This window comes from Salmo salar, chromosome ssa10, assembly GCF_905237065.1.
Source record: "Salmo salar chromosome ssa10, Ssal_v3.1, whole genome shotgun sequence".
NCBI classification, from domain to species: Eukaryota; Metazoa; Chordata; class Actinopteri; order Salmoniformes; family Salmonidae; genus Salmo; species Salmo salar.
This window is the reverse complement of record NC_059451.1, coordinates 57927152-57945041: the sequence shown is the minus strand read 5'-3', so window position 1 is coordinate 57945041 and position 17890 is coordinate 57927152. Positions and strand designations below refer to the sequence as shown.

The 17890-nt window shown below is 42.2% G+C and overlaps 1 protein-coding gene across 2 annotated transcripts in view; it reads right to left on the bottom strand.

The window, feature by feature from the left end:
- Positions 1–17357, bottom strand: part of tprgl (Tumor protein p63-regulated gene 1-like protein) — a 56904-nt gene extending 39547 nt beyond the window's left edge. Inside the window, exons 1-4 of one of the 2 annotated variants that reach the window (XM_045687199.1) lie at positions 17237–17357; positions 15455–16290; positions 13593–13681; positions 70–246 (exon numbers count right to left, since the gene is read on the bottom strand). In XM_045687199.1, the coding sequence (XP_045543155.1) occupies positions 70–246; positions 13593–13681; positions 15455–16285 (1097 nt within the window). In that variant the 5' untranslated portion in view covers positions 16286–16290; positions 17237–17357. The remainder of the gene's footprint in view (positions 1–69; positions 247–13592; positions 13682–15454; positions 16291–17236) is intronic. The other variant, NM_001173777.1, reaches the window with a different exon arrangement.
- Positions 17358–17890: the final 533 nt, after the last annotated feature.

Sequence of the window (17890 nt, the reverse complement as noted above, 5' to 3'; positions counted from 1 at the left end):
AAGAGAGGAGAGGAGAAGAGAGGAAAGGAGAGGAGATGAGAGAAGAGGAGGAGAGGGAGGGGTACTCACGTGAGGAGAGACCGCTGAGGGAAGCTGAAGTTGCCATGGGAGATGCGGTCTATGAAGTTGAGAGGGATTTTCTGTATCTGCTCAATGTTGAGCATGACGAAGTCGTACTTACAGACCAGCAGGGAGTTGTCTGTGATCAGAACTACACGCTCTTTCTCGTTGTTCCAATGGTCAACCCTGGAGAATAGAGGTTAAGTATTTATCAATTACTTAACAAAGTAAGGGCTCTACTCAATCTGTAGTTCAGCGTTACAGCGTGATTTAAATTGAAAGGCAATGTTTTCCGCGTTAGCGGAGACTGCATTCACGGTAAACGCTGCATTTATCGGCACAATTGGAAATTACCTTTAAAGGCCCAGTGCAGTCAAAATAGTGATTTCCAACACTATGAGATTGGAATAATACTGTGAAAATGAGGATAATGCCCTTTTAGTGTAAGAGCTGTTTGAAAAGACTTCCTGAAATTTCAGATTGTTTTGGTGGGATGGAGTTTTGGTCTGCCTTGTGACATCACCAGGTGATCAATTAGTTAATAGACCAATAAGAAAGAGAGTTCCAAATCTCTCTGCCAATAACAGCTAGTTTTCAGTTTTCCCCATCCTCATTCAGACCACTTTATAACGTGTAGACTGATCTGGATTAGGTTGCTTGCTTACAACATTTTTGATATGTTTTATACTTTTTAAACTATTAAACTATTTGTCTTTCTTTTTGTCCATCTTCATTCACTTTAATGGGATTTTTTTTCTTCACTTCCAACATTCAATGTAAATGATGTAACTTTTGACCAAAATGTTTTTTGAAAAATCAGCTGCTTTGACCACTTTGCCAACAACTAGGAGGAAATAAAAGTTAAAGCGTATGAAATCCTCCTCTATAATAACTGAATTATCTGGTACCGATCAAACGCTACAGCTGTTCAAGTAACTGTGTCAACAACATCATCTCTACCTTTTTATAAACAACTGAATTTCAAAAATTTTCCAAACAACTTAAGACAAAAAAAAAAAAAGTGAGTGGGTATGACATCTTGGTAATCTTCTCCGCTATTCTAATCTGTTGGCGGAACAAAAAATATCCACTACGGATCTGCCAATAACAGCTATTTTTCAGTTTTCCCCTCCCCATTCAGACCACTTTATAACATGTAGTGTAACGTGGGTCGTACAAAGGGGACCAAGGCGCGGCGTGTGAAGTGCTCATGCTTTACTTTAATTATGAAGACACTTAGACCAAAAACGACCGACAACAGTTCCGTCAGGTGAACATACAGGAAACAACTACCCACAAACAACAGGGAAAAAACACCCCTACTAAATATGACCTCCAATTAGAGGCAACGAGGAACAGCTGCCTCCAATTGAAGGTCAACCCAATAAACCCCAACCTAGATATAGACAAACTAGAATCCAACATAGAAGAACATAGAGAACATAGAACAAACACAAAAACAACCCCTGTCACAACCTGACCACTCTACCATAGAAAATAACAACTTATATTGGTCAGAACGTGACATGTAGACAATACAGCTGTTCTGGTAACTGTAATGACACATTTTCCACAAACTTTTTCCAAACAACTTCCATTTTGACCACTCCCCGAAAAAGTCAGATAAAAACAAAGTATGAAATCTTCCTCTACTTCTATAGCAGAAGCAGATTCATTACTAACAGACACTCCAGCCAATCAGTGAATTAGACAGACACACAAACACACACACACACTCCAGCCAATCAGTGAATTAGATACACACACACACACACACACACACACACACACACACACACACACACACACACACACACACACACACACACACAGACACTCTAGACAATCAGTGAATTAGACAGACACACACACACACAGACACTCCAGCCAATCAGTGAATTAGACACACACACACAGACACTCCAGACAATCAGTGAATTAGATACACAGACACTCCAGCCAATCAGTAAATTAGATACACAGACACTCCAGCCAGTGAATTAGACACACAGCCACTCCAGCCAATCAGTTAATTAGATACACACACACGCAGACACTCCAGCCAGTGAATTAGACACACAGCCACTCCAGCCAATCAGTTAATTAGATACACACACACGCAGACACTCCAGCCAATCACTGAATTAAACAGACACACAGCCACTCCAGCCAATCAGTGAATTAGACACAGACACTCCAGCCAATCAGTGAATTAGACTTCAACAAAGTACTGAGTAAAGGATCTGAATACTTATGTAAATGTGGTATTTTAGTTTTTTTTATTTCATACATTTGCTAAAATGTCTAAAACCCTGTTTCTGCTTTGTCATTATGGGGTATTGTGATGTGTAGATTGATGAGGAAAAAATATAATTTAATACATTTTATAATAAGGCTGTAACGTAACAAAATGTGGAAAAAGTCAAGGGAACTGTAGCCTACTGTTCAGATTGGTTAAATAGAATATGAAATCTGTAAACTCACATACAGCGGCAAGAACAAGTATGTGAGCCCTTTGGATCTATCTGGATTTCTGCATAAATTGGTCATAAAATCTTCCTCTAAGTCACAACAATAGACAAACACAGTGTGCGTAAACTAATAACACACAAATTATTGTATTTTTCTTGTCTATATTGAATACATAATTTAAACATTCACAGTATAGGTTGGAAAAAGTATGCGAATCCCTAGGCTAATGACTTCTCCAAAAGCTAATCAGTCAGGAGTCAGCTAACCTGGAGTCCAATCATTGAGACGAGATTGGAGATGTTGGTTAGAGCTGCCTTGCCCTATAAAAAACACTCACAAAATTAGAGTTTACTATTCACAAGAAGCATTGCCTGATGTGAACCATGCCTCGAACAAAAGAGATCTCAGAAGACCTAAGATTAAGAATTGTTGTCACGACTTCCGTTGAAGTCGGTTCCTCTCCTTGTTCGGGCGGCGTTCGGCGGTCGACGTCACCGGCCTTCTAGCCATCGCCGATCCACTTTTCATTTTCCATTTGTCTTTGTCTTACACACCTGGTTTCACTCACCCAATTACTTGTTCATTATTTAACCCTCTGTTCCCCCATGTTTGTTTGTAAGCGATTGTTCGTTGTAAATCCGTCCGTTTTTGTGGGCTCGCTATATTGCTTTTTATTTGTGTATTTTGAGTAAAGTACATTGATTACTCATATCTGCTGTCCTGCGCCTGACTCTCTACACCAGCTACACACAGGACCATTACAATTGTTGACTTGCAAAAAGCTGTAAAGGGTTACAAAAGTATCTCTAAAAGCCTTGATGTTCACCAGTCCACGGTAAGACAAATTGTCTATAAAAATGGAGAAAGTTCAGCACTGTTGCTACTCTCCCTATGAGTGGCCGTCCTGCAAAAATGACTGCAAGAGCAGAAGGCTCAATGAGGTTAAGAAGACTCATAGAGTGTCAGCTAAAGACTTACAGAAATCTCTGGAACATGCTAACATTTCTGTTGACGAGTCTACAATACGTAAAACACTAAAGAAGAATGGTGTTCATGGGAGGACACCACGGAAGAAGCCACTTCTGTCCAAAAAAAGACATTGCTGCACGTCTGAAATTTGTAAAAGAGCACCTGGCAAAATATTCTGTGGACAGATGAAACTACAGTTGAGTTGTTTGGAAGGAGCACACAACACTATGTGTGGAGGAAAAAAAAGGCACAGCACACCAACATCAAAACCTCATCCCAACTTTAAAGTATGGTGGAGGGAACATTATGGTTTAGGGCTGCTTTGCTGCCTCAGGGCCTGGACAGCTTAGTATCATCGACATAAAAATGAATTCCCAAGTTTATCAATACATTTTGCAGGCTGTCCGCCTATTGAAGCTCAACAGAAGTTGGATGATGCAATAGGACAACAACCCAAAACACAGATATAAATCAACAACAGAATGGCTTCAACAGAAGAAAATACACCTTCTGGAGTGGACCAGTCAGAGTCCTGACCTCAACCTGATTGAGATGATGTGGCATGACCTCAAGAGAGCAGTTCACACCAGACATCCCAAGAATATTGCTGAACTGAAACAGTTTTGTATAGAGGAATGGTGCAAAATTCCTCCTGACCGTTGTGCTGTTCTGATCCGCAACTACAGAAAACGTTTGGTTGAGGTTATTACTGCCAAAGGAGGGTCAACCAGTTATTAAATCCAAGGGTTCACATACTTCTCCCACCATGCACTGTGAATGTTTACACGGTGTGTTCAATAAAGACATGAAAATGTATAATTGTTTGTGTGTTATTAGTTTAAGCACATTGTGTTTGTCTATTGTTGCTACTTAGATGAAGATCAGATCAAATGTATGACATTTATGCAGAAATCCAGGTAATTCCAAAGAGTTCACATATTTGTTGTTGCCACTGTAGCTGTCACAACGTCCACAGAAGGTGGCGCTCGGCGGTCGTCGTCGCCGGCCTACTAGCTGCCACCGATTTATGTTTCTGTGTCTTTTGGTTTTGTCTGTTTAGGTCTGCACCTGTTTTGTGTTAGTCAATTAGTGGGGGTATTTAGTTTGTCTGTTTCGTTTGGGGATTTGTGCGGGATTGTTTATGTGTCATGCCTTTATGGGCACGAAGGGGAATATTGTAAATTCCTATTTACGCTGCGTGTTTAGGCATTAGGGTTTCCGGGCTGCGTCCCGTCCTTTGGTATTTTTGGAGCTGTTCTCCTACTGTATTATTGTGCACCCTGCCTTGTTCCGGCATTTTTTCTATTATTATTATTAAAGGTGTGTTTCACGGACCTCAGTCTCCTGCGCCTGACTTCAAACCTCCTGCTATCCAAGTGTTTCGTGACTGCAGCCTTAATATTAACTCATGCAGAATGAAGTTTTTATTGCAGTAAAATTATACACCAAATGTAATCTGGAACAAGAGTGGAGAAATATGATTTATTTCATTCAGCATCTTGAGAGTATGTGAATGTGCAGTTAGATACCGTCTGTAAAGGTGCTGTCTTTATCAGCATCATAACAGCTGATGGTATTTCAACCACAGTTAGGGACCGTCTGTAAAGGTGCTGTCTTTATCAGCATCATAACAGCTGATGGTCTCTAACTGTAGTTGAAATACTATCAGCTGTTATGATGCTGATAAAGACAGCACCTCTACAGACGGTCCCTAACTGTGGTTGAAATACTGTCTGTAGAAGTGCTGTCTTTATCAGCATCATAACAGCTGATGGTATTTCAACCACAGTTAGGGACCGTCTGTAAAGGTGCTGTTTTTATCAGCATCATAACAGCGGATAGTATTTCAACCACATACAATATGCATCCATGATGAACTGAAATATTATCAGAAAAATGTTGGGTCGTTTACACAGGTTTCTATTTCCTGATGTCACAGAAAATCTGTCCTGTTTATTTTGAGTTGTTGCATTTTCTACCCTGTCCCTAAATGTCTTTGCTTCACTAAAGAAGATGTCAACTAGATTGAAACATTCCATTCTATCGATTTATGCCATTATTCTTGTGAGCCAAATAACTCTAAATCAAGTGTATAGGACCTGTATTAAATTATCACTTTTATGCTCAACATAGCTACTGCATATGAGCATTCGCTCCAGAATGGGAAAAGTATCCTTTCTATTTTATTCAGCTGAATTCAATTATATTCTTTTTACCATAAAAATCATATAAAATAATGTCAGGGGACTTATAAGCATATATTGTCTGCTAAATGAACAAGCTTACAGCCTAATGGCATGGAGCACAGCCAGATAACATACAGTAGGACAACTCATATTCTGTTCTTCGTGAATACATTTTCTTCATATCATAATGTTTCTTAAGTCCTAAAATAAATAATGGACTTATTGTGATATTATTGATTTAATAGACTTTTAAAAATGTAGATATTCCAAAAGCACGCTGTCACGTCTACCCCAGCTCCAGTGCTTGGCGTCGCCAGTTTACTAACCACCGGTCCTGGCAACCCCTCATTACTGCCCACCTGGCAACCCTCATTACTGCTCACCTGGCAACCCTCATTACTGCCCACCTGGCAACCCTCATTACTTCCCACCTGGCAACCCTCATTACTGCCCACCTGGCAACGCTCATTACCTCCCACCTGGCAACCCTCATTACCGCCACCTGGCAACCCCTCATTACCGCCCACCTAGCAACCCTCATTACCGCCCACCTGGCAACCCTCATTACCGCCCACCTGGCAAACCTCATTAACGCCCACCTGGCAACCCTCATTACGGCCACCTGGCAACCCCTCATGGCAAACCTCATTACCGCCCACCTGGCAAACCTCATTAACGCCACCTGGCAACCCTCATTACGGCCACCTGGCAACCCATCATGGCAAACCTCATTACCGCCCACCTGGCAACCCTCATTACCGTTCACCTGGCAACCCTCATTACGGCCACCTGGCAACCCCTCATGGCAAACCTCATTACCGCCCACCTGGCAACCCTCATTACCGCCCACCTGGCAACCCTCATTACTGCCCACCTGGCAACCCTTACACCTGCGCCCCATCATGAGACACACCTGGACTTCATCACCTGCCTGATTACTCACTGTTTATCTAGCACTTCCTAGCATCACTCTACAGGCAGTTTTCATGTCCAGACGCTGCTCTTGTTTTCTCCATGTTTGTTATTATTAAACTCACCATTTTCAACCCTGCTTCCTGCATCTACGTTACACATTAGCATTAGCGGCTTGTAGCCAGCTTGTATACGTAGAGGCGTGGAGAAGTTAAACGTGTTTATGTTAATTACCGGTCAATTACCGTGAGACCGGCTCACCACCCTCCTCTCCCCGCCACACCCCTAGTAGCAGACACAGAACAAATGGGGGAAAAAAACAGGTTGATTCTGATTGTTATTCAAATTGAGAGATCAATGAATAAAAACACCTAGGGAACAAATTTAAAAAAATCAGAATGAACAGAAATCGAGAACTCAAGAGAAGACCGGCTATGTGCACACTGCCCACAAAATGAGGTGGAAACTGAAAAGCATTTCCTGACCTCCTGCCAAATATTAGAGACACATATTTTCCTCAGATTACACAGACCCACAAGAATGCGAAAAACAAACCCGATTTTGATAAACTCCCATATCTATTGGGTGAAATACCACAGTGTGACATCACAGCAGCAAGATTTGTGACCTGTTGCCACAAGAAAAGGTCAACCAGTGAAGAACAAACACTATTGTAAATACAACCCATATTTATGCTTATTTTCCCTTTTGTACTTTAACCATTTGCACATCGTTACAACACTGTATATATACATAATATGACATTTGTAATGTCTTTTTTCTTTTGAAACTTCTGTGAGTGTAATGTTTACTGTTCATTTTTATTGTTTATTTCACTTTTGTATATTATCTACTTCACTTGCTTTGGCAATGTTAACATATGTTTCCCATGCCAATAAAGCCCCTTGAATTGAATTGAGAGACAGAGACAGACAGACAGAGAGACAGACAGACAGAGAGACAGACAGACAGAGACAGACAGACAGAGACAGACAGAGACAGAGAGACAGACAGACACAGACAGACAGAGACAGACAGAGAGCGACAGACAATAATACATGACATTTAGCAGAAGCTTTTATCCAAAGCGACTTACAGAGACTAACAGTCATCTAACTGAAGATAGAGAATGAAAAGCTCCTCTATTATTTATTATAGATGATGACAAGGAGAGAGAAAGAGAAGCATTTCATTCTCTATCTTTCTTCCACACCCCCCTTTTTCTTCCGCAACCCCTCTTTCTTCCGCACCCCCTCTTCCACACCCCCTCTTTCTTCCACACCCCCTCTTTCTTCCGCACCCCCTCTTTCTTCTGCACCCCCTCTTTCTTCCGCACCCCCTTCTTTCTTCTGCACCCCCTCTTTCTACCACACCCCCTTCTTTCTTCCGCACCCCCTTCTTTCTTCTGCACCCCCTTCTTTCTTCCGCACCCCCTTCTTTCTTCCGCACCCGCTTCTTTCTTCCACACCCCTTCTTTCTTCCGCACCCCCTTCTTTCTTCCGCACCCTCTTATTTCTTCCGCACCCCCTTCTTTCTTCCGCACCCCCTTCTTTCTTCCACACCCCCTTCTTTCTTCCACATCCCCTTTTCATTCCTTCAGCACCTCTGAGTCTAACGGGGAGCTGAGAAATGTTGTCTTATTAATTGATGTCATGAGGACCTCTGTTTGTCTGAAGGTGTTGTTTGTGTCTCACACGCACACACACACACACACACACACACGCAAACACACAAACACACACACAAACACACAGTCCCTTGCCCCTGTGCATACAAGTAATTAACAGTGGAATGGATTCTCTCTCGCTCTATCTTCCACAGCTCGGTGAGCCGGTAGCACGTGGACTCCGTCTCCGTCTCCGTCGACACTCAGATTTCTGCTAGAAGCCTTCAGGGTCGCTAGGTGGATAGTTCACTGAGCAGCCAAGCTGAGGCAAGTCAAAACAACAGCAGAAGAAAGAGCTGAAGTAACTTTGACTGATACAGTAGGATAACTTTAACCTTGACTGGGCAGAGCAGAGAGCAAGGGGCTGTGTGGAGCAGAGAGGGGACAGAGGGTGGATGGGGGTCAGGCCCCATGCGGTCTACGTGGCTGCTTGGGTTAAAGCATGATACCAACAACAGAGTAACTCCTCAGGCAAGCAGCCGTGTGTGCCTCTTTGTGTGTGTGTGAGAGTGTCTGTGTGTCTGTCTGTCTGTCTGTCTGTCTGTCTGTCTGTCTGTCTGTCTGTCTGTCTGTCTGTCTGTCTGTCTGTCTGTCTGTGTGTATGTGTCTGTCTGTCTGTCTGTCTGTCTGTCTGTCTGTCTGTCTGTCTGTCTGTCTGTCTGTCTGTCTGTCTGTCTGTCTGTCTGTCTGTCTGTCTGTCTGTCTGTCTGTCTGTCTGTCTGTCTGTCTGTCTGTCTGTCTGTCTGTGTGTGTGTGTGTGTGTGTGTGTGTGTGTGTGTGTGTGTGTGTGTGTGTGTGTATATATAACGCCTTCTTGCTGCTTCCTGCTCCTGACCCGTCAGGAAGAGACTGGCTGAGTCCTAAATGGTACTTTATTTCCCATAGGGCTCTGGTCCAAAGTACTACCTTGGTTCCTAAACTTTTTTTTGTCCCACGACCCCATTTTGATATCTGAAAATTCTAACGACCCCAGCCATTCTGTAATTAACAGCCAACGTTAACTTTTTTATTTGGGGCTATGGTAGTCAATTGAAAAACATTCGATCAGTATTTCTGATTGTATTCTCAAATCACCATCACATTATTTTAACTTGGGGCTATGAGAGTAAATTACAAATTCATTTGACATAATGTGTATCTTATCTCACCACAACTAATGAGATGGGTGTGGCTTGATGCATGTCCCCTCCGATATTCTCAAAGTCAGGCGGCGTGGTCGACAGTGAGCACCTCATCTCTGCTGTCACATTCCAACCTGGACGGATATTTGGTTATAATATAGACGAGAGCACTGACTCCAGCTTCACACAGATATCAGCTAGGTGAACTGGGAACTCTGAAAAATACTAGGTCAAATCAAGACGTCAGTGATTTACAGGTCGGATCGTCGGATAGTCGGATAGTCGGAACTCTAGAATGAGGCCCGAGTTCCTGAGTTGGAATTCCGAGTTGGAGCTCGTTTTTTTTTCTTTTCCCATAGTTCCCAGTTGTCATGAACGCGCTGAAGTCGTAGATTTCCTAGTTCCAAGTTCCCAGCTGTTTTGAACACAACATTCATGTTCAGAGGCAGACGGCAGGGTATCATTCCCTTTGAGTCAGGAACCAAAACTCCTCCGTAGTGACCCGTGAATGCATTCGGTCACATGACAGCTCAATCAGCTGTTCCACTTCACTTACTGGTATGTCAACTGAGCCAGGATCACAGTTAAACGGTTTGGGAAGTGGGTCCTAAAGTGCTCTTCCAAGTGTTGAAGGTGAGCAGTCATCACTGGTGTGTGTGGTACACTTACTGATGCAGTTTTCTGTTATTTTCTTTTCATTACAACAGAAAGTCAACCAAGTTTGTTTGTTTACATCCATTGTGAATAACAACAGTTCCTCTCTCAATGTGAAAAATCTTTCTCAACACTCCCCCCTGGATAAACACCAAGCCTTAGTGTGAAAGGAAACATCGTCATGCTGTGATTCCATATCTCTACATAGTTTAGTGAACAGGCGTGCGTGTTGTACTTTACAATCTAAGTTACCTGCTGAATATCTCGGAGTTCTGTGCTCAGCGCTTTTTCCCGCCAGTTGCTCCCGGTGTATCCATTACTGCTCAGTACGGTGTATCACACAATGCTTCCATATGGCAGAGGGAGACACATTCATAACTAGAGTGAAGAGGCCTGCTGTACATCTGTACATCTGTACAAAAGCCCACCATTCGATGCCATATGGAATCTGTTTTTCATCATTACAGCCACGTAGGACACTGAAAATCCCATATGGAATCTGTTTTTCATCAATACAGCCACGTAGGACACTGAACATCCCCTATGGAATCTGTTTTTCCATCAATATAGCCGCGTAGGACACTGAACATCCCATATGGAATCTGTTTTTCATCAATACAGCCACATAGGACACCGAACATCCCCTATGGAATCTGTTTTTCATCAATATAGCCACGTAGGACACTGAACATCCCATATGGAATCTGTTTTTCATCAATACAGCCACGTAGGACACTGAACATCCCCTGTGGAATCTGTTTTTCATCAATATAGCCACGTAGGACACTGAACATCCCATATGGAATCTGTTTTTCATCAATACAGCCACGTAGGACACTGAACATCCCCTGTGGAATCTGTTTTTCATCAATATAGCCACGTAGGACACTGAACATCCCCCGACATGTATAGAGAACAAAAGTCAATGCATGGGCATATCAGCCCTCACTGCTAACGTCCAATATTATATGGATACTTTGACTCCAAGTATCATACGTAAAATTAACATTTATATTTTCTAGATAGAGTCAGCTATAGCTTGTTCTCCATCAGCATTTTTAAATAGTAATCCCAACCTCTTTTCAGCATTTTGTTTGTTCCATGACTAATCAAAGCTAATTTCTCATTCTCTTTCTTGTTTCTCCGCAGCAGATATACTGTATAGTGAGCAATATGTCTGGAACATCAATACAATCACAGTATTCAAATCACAATACGTATAGAATCGTGAGAATCATGAGAATCAAAAAACATATAGAATCGTGAGAATCACAATACGTATAGAATCATAAAAATCACAATACGTATAGAATCGTGAGAATCACAATACGTATAGAATCATAAAAATCACAATATGTATAGAATCATAAAAATCACAATACGTATAGAATCGTGAGAATCACAATATGTATAGAATCATATGAATCACAATATGTATAGAATCATAAGAATCACAAAACGTATAGAATCGTGAGTATCACAATATGTATAGAATCATATGAATCACAATACGTATAGAATCGTGAGAATCACAATATGTATAGAATCGTGAGAATCACAATACGTATAGAATCATAAAAATCACAATATGTATAGAATCATATGAATCACAATACGTATAGAATCGTGAGAATCACAATATGTATAGAATTGTGAGAATCACAATATGTATAGAATCATATGAATCACAATACGTATAGAATCGTGAGAATCACAATATGTATAGAATCGTGAGAATAATGAGAATCCAAAAACATATAGAATCGTGAGAATCACAATACGTATAGAATGGGGAGAATCACAATATGTATAGAATCGTGAGAATCACAAAACATATAGAATCGTAAGAATAATGAGAATCACAATGCAGTACATATCATACCGGCACCTAAGCATGGCGATATCGTATTGTGAGGCCCCTGGCAGTTCTACAATGCTGAGAGTGACCAGGTTTGGAGTTGTTCTGTTCCAAGTAAATCAATTCCAGAGAAAAGCGATCGGCCTCATGTCCATACTGTGATCAGTGGTTTGTTTCAGTTGCACCTACCTAAACCCCTAACTGACACTGACCAGTTGGATGTAACCGGATTATATGAAGTCATCTCAACCAGAAAACCAGTTTACAACCAGCTCACTCTGCCTAGAATTACCATGGAAACAAGGACATAGAAGAGACATTGTGATAAAGAATCTATAATGTATTTCTATGTGATAAACTCACTCAGCTCACGTTATCTACTGACCCAGAGTCAGATGAGACCCTTTATCTACTGACCCAGAGTCTAATGAAGCCCTTTATCTACTGACACAGAGTCAGATGAGGCCCTTTATCTACTGACACAGAGTCAGATGAAGCCCTTTATCTACTGATCCAGAGTCAGATGAGGTCCTTTATCTACTGACCCAAAGTCAGATGAAGCCCTTTATCTACTGACCCAGAGTCTAATGAAGCCCTTTATCTACTGACCCAGAGTCAGATGAGGCCCTTTATCTACTGACCCAGAGTCAGATGAGGCCCTTTATCTACTGACCCAGAGTCAGATAAAGCCATTTTTCTACTGTCCCAGAGTCAGATGAGGCCCTTTATCGACTGACCCAGAGTCAGATGAAGCCCTTTATCTACTGACCCAGAGTCAGATGAGGCCCTTTATCTACTGACCCAGAGTCAGATGAGGCCCTTTATCCACTGACCCAGAGTTAGATGAGGCCCTTTATCTACTGACCCAGAGTCAGATGAAGCCCTTTATCTACTGACCCAGAGTCAGATGAAGCCCTTTATCTACTGACCCAGAGTCTAATGAAGCCCTTTATCTACTGACCCAGAGTCAGATGAGGCCCTTTATCTACTGACACAGAGTCAGATGAAGCCCTTTATCTACTGACCCAGAGTCAGATGAGGTCCTTTATCTACTGACCCAGAGTCAGATGAGGCCCTTTATCTACTGACCCAGAGTCAGATGAAGCCCTTTATCTACTAACCCAGAGTCAGATGAGGCCCTTTATCTACTGGAAGTCTATGGGTATCTGCTAGCGTTAGCACAATGACTGGAAGTCTATGGGCATCTGCTAGCGTTAGCACAACGACTGGAAGTCTATGGGTATCTGCTAGCGTTAGCACAACGACTGGAAGTCTATGGGTATCTGCTAGCGTTAGCACAACGACTGGAAGTCTATGGGTATCTGCTAGCGTTAGCACAACGACTGGAAGTCTATGGGTATCTGCTAGCGTTAGCACAACGACTGGAAGTCTATGGGTATCTGCTAGCGTTAGCACAATGACTGGAAGTCTATGGGCATCTGCTAGCGTTAGCACAATGACTGGAAGTGCTAATGTAATTTAGAGGTAGTTTCACCAGCCAATGCTAACTTCCTTCTTACTGGACACAGAGACATACAAATGGTATCCATGAATTCATCTGACTCCTACTGTGAAAAGGTCATGTTAACATGTCAACTCCTACATTTAATACATGTGAAAATGCTCATTTGACATGTCTTTTTTGTTTTGTTGTAAGGGATAGGAGAGACGGTATGTGTAATAATAAAACTCACTCAACCATGAGCCAGACACCGTGGACAGCTCCGTCCTCCTGATTGATCAGAGCCTTGGTGTCTTCCAGGGCTTGGTCCAGGGTCCCAGGCTGCACAGGATAGGGAAACAATGTGTTAGATTACAATTCAACCATTAAAATGGGACAATATCCACGTTTAAATATATATACACGTCTTGCAGTTATGAGAGCTGAAACTTCACATTATTGTGACCATTAGATATCATTATTATCTGAGTCACAGTGACCTTGATTCTATTCTGCTCTGTTGAGAGAGAGAGACTCAGGTGGCTGAATTACTGTATAAGTCATATCAGGAAATAAAATGAATCCTATGATGCAAAACGCATCATACGGGGATATTTTCTGTATTTAGAAAGTTACATATCTTGAAAACTCCATTGCTGACAAGAAAAATATTTTGGGACTATGTCAACAATGGACTAATGAAACAAATACCCCAAAATACAGTTTTCCTTTAATACTTTGGAGTTTGTTTTGTGTGCAATACTAATTTTGTCCTCAACTTCAGAAGTTTTTCTTGATATTAAAATGGCACAAAAGCAAAAGTGCGATTTTCACATGTGGAGTTGTCTTACATGTGAAAGTGCAAATTGGATTTTCACACGTAAAAAAGTTATTAACATGTGAATCCACAAATTTTGCAGGTCTTAAGTAGTGCACTATATAGGGAATAGGGTTCCAGCCCTGGTCAAAGGTAGCGCACTATATAGGGAATAGGGTTCCATTTGGAACACATTGACATGTCAGTAAATACAGTGCCTGCGGAAAATATTCAAAGCCCCTTGACTTTTTCCACATTTTGTTACGTTACAGCCTTATTCTAAAATGGACTAAATATTTTTTTCCCCACATAAATTTGGCCAATTTATAAAACATTTAAAACTGAAATATGACATTTACATAAGTATTCAGACCCTTTACTCAGTACTTTGTTGAAGCAGCTTTGGCAGCGATTACAATTTTGAGTCTTTTTGGGTATGACGTTACAAGCACACCTGTATTTGGGGACTTTCTCCCATTCTTCTATACAGACCCTCTCAATCTCTGTCAGGTTGCTGCACAGCTATTTTCAGGTCTCTCCAGAGATGTTCAAATCGGGTTCAAGTCCGGGCTCCAGCTGGGCTACTCAAGCACATTCAGAGACTTGTCCCGAAGCCACTCCTGCGTTGTCGTGACTGTGTGCTTAGGGTCATTGTCCTCTTGGAAGGTGAACCTTCGCCCCAGTCTGCGGTCTTGAGCGCTCTGAAGGTTTTCATCAAGGATCTCTCTGTACTTTGCTTTGTCATTATGGGGAATTGTGTATAGATTGATGACGAAAAAAATATATTTAACCAATTTTAGAATAAGGCTGTAACGTTAAAAATTGGGGAAAAAGTGAAGGTGTCTGAATACTCTCTGAATGCACTGTAAAAGCTCAGATTAATGTGGTTAGTTTGGGAGTGTCTCGCTGGCCTGGCAGCTGGTTAATCATTATTATATTTACTGTAGGAGCGGACAGACACAGCCGGTTGAGGGGGACGTTAATCTGGGTTCTTAATCTGATCAAACTCCATTCAGAGTAAATAAACGTGGCATTGTGGATCACTACAATAATTCAAATGTAATTCATCTGTGTAGTAGAACCATTGAAATGTTCCATATAATATAATGATTAGTTGATTTCACTTTACAGTAGTAGGTCTACTATGTGTACAGTAAACCTTTACAGTAGTAGGCCTACGATGTGTACAGTAAACTTTTACAGTAGAAGGCCTATGTGTGTACAGTAAACCTTTACAGTAGGATAAGTTAAAAAAGTAGGCTGTCATTATTATATTATATATATATTATATTCATTACCCTCAAAACAAAGAACCTCTTGAGTTTGAACTGATTTAGTGCAGAAGTCCAACGGTTCCCCTTGGCCCCGGGTCCAGCTCCATCCCTAGCTCCACCTCCATCCCTAGCTCCAGCTCCAGTATCAGGTGAAGGGGCAGCAGACCCTCTCTCCTCTGTCTCTACCTCGGGATGACCACTCTCCGGGACCTGGTTGCTCTGGGGGTCAGGTTGACTCTGGGGCGGCTGGTTGCTCTGGGGCGGCTGGTTGCTCTGGGGCGGCTGGTTGCTCTGGGGGTCAGGTTGACTCTGGGGCGGCTGGTTGCTCTGGGGGTCAGGTTGACTCTGGTGCGGCTGGTTGCTCTGGGGGTCAGGTTGACTCTGGGGTGGCTGGTTGCTCTGGGGCGGCTGGTTGCTCTGGGGGTCAGGTTGACTCTGGTGCGGCTGGTTGCTCTGGGGGTCAGGTTGACTCTGGTGCGGCTGGTTGCTCTGGTGCGGCTGGTTGCTCTGGGGGTCAGGTTGACTCTGGGGCGGCTGGTTGCTCTGGGGCGGCTGGTTGCTCTGGGGCGGCTGGTTGCTCTGGGGGTCAGGTTGACTCTGGTGCAGCTGGTTGCTCTGGGGGTCAGGTTGACTCTGGGGCGGCTGGTTGCTCTGGGGCGGCTGGTTGCTCTGGGGCGGCTGGTTGCTCTGGGGCGGCTGGTTGCTCTGGGGCTGAGGGGAGAACTGGGTCGGGGCCAGACGAGAGGAGGACTGGGTCTCTGGTCCTAGTTCTGGGGCCTCCAGCTCGACAGCCTTGGAAGTGACTGTTTTACCCTCAGACATTGTCCTATGATGAGATCTGAACAAAACGCACATACATTCTGTAATAGGAATATCCAGGTGAAAAATATTTTAGCAGTCGTTGATAATATCAATTTTAAAAAATCTATCAGGTTCATTACAAGTTGAAACGGGGAGACACCTGAACATAAGAAAACGAAATGTCTAACTGGCCTCTTGGAGGCCCTTTCTATTCTAATCAGACATATTCAAATGTTTGGTAAATACCAGCCCGAGAGGCTTGTAGGAAGTCAAACCAAAACGCAGTGACTACAGAATCACACAGTGTACAACAGAACGCAAGAATAATCAATCGATGTCCTTGTACCTCCAGTCTGGTGTCAATCACTATCAACAGAATCTTGAACAAACAAAACCTTGTAAAATCACGTGTATTACAGAACAAGAAAACATAACAATACACTAAGCATTGTTAATCAGTCTTTACTGTATATTAACTTTATTCATATTAAATATTCTCTTTACTGCATGTTATTTTACAGACTAACCCCACCAGGGAAACCCAAAGTTCACCCGATTTCCTTCATAGTGCACTGTTAGACCAGGGCTCATAGAGTTCTGGTCAGAAGGAGTACACTGCACTGTAGGGAATAGGGTGCCATTTGGGACAAATTGCTTTTCTCTTGCATTGGTTCCCATGTTCTGTTGGCAATTCATGTTTGATAGCTTTGGTCACTGATTAGGCAATGTCTACCTGTATTCAATCCCCCCTGGGTTTCATTAAGCTATAATTACTAGGTTTCATTAATAGGTTTAATTATGCTTCGGTCTTGAAACAAAGATATTAGACTTTAGTGCTTGAGAGTATTTCATAGAACAGAGCCATTTGACTACATTTACGCACCAGAAATCTAACGTGACATATTTGTGTTTTGCTGTTTCTTTATTGAAACAATATCGGGAGAAGAAAAAAAAAAATCCTTATTTCAAACAAATGGTGATAGTATACTAGTATAGGTTACTTACCAGTTGGTATCTGTGAAGTCTGGGACGTATTGTTGTCAGAGGAAAACGAGTGATATGAGAGTCAGTGAAAGATGAACATCGGGATCAGGTGTTTCCTTGTTCCGTGTTTTAGTTAAATGGGCAGCCACGGGGACGTACACGGAAACACAACACACTTGCTGTTCACGGTAGTTTCGGTGCTGGACAATCTGTATGTACACTGGGCCAGTAGTGAAGAAAGGCGACACTTGTCCCTGGGTCAGAGCTATTTAGTCTTAAACGAGCAAAAACATTTAGTTAAAAATAATATCGCTGCTTTCTTGTTGTCTAAATGACTGAACTGCTTGAGAAGGTTGTAGCCTGCAGTCAGCTACCGTATATCTATCTGATACCAAATTCAATATAAAGTTCTATATTAAAATGTGGCTCAGATATTGCCCATGCCACCCATACATTGTGGTTACAGGCCTAGCTTATAGCCAGCTATTCACCCTACAAAAATAATCACTTTATGGCTATTTAAATATTCAAAAGACACCCACAAAAATGTGCCTACAGTCTATAAAAAAAATTGCCCACAGTGATTACAATAAAATGTCATTTTCTTGGCTGTATTTTTACTTTCCAATTGTAACACTGTTAGGCCTTGTGTATGACAAATCTATAAAGAATAGA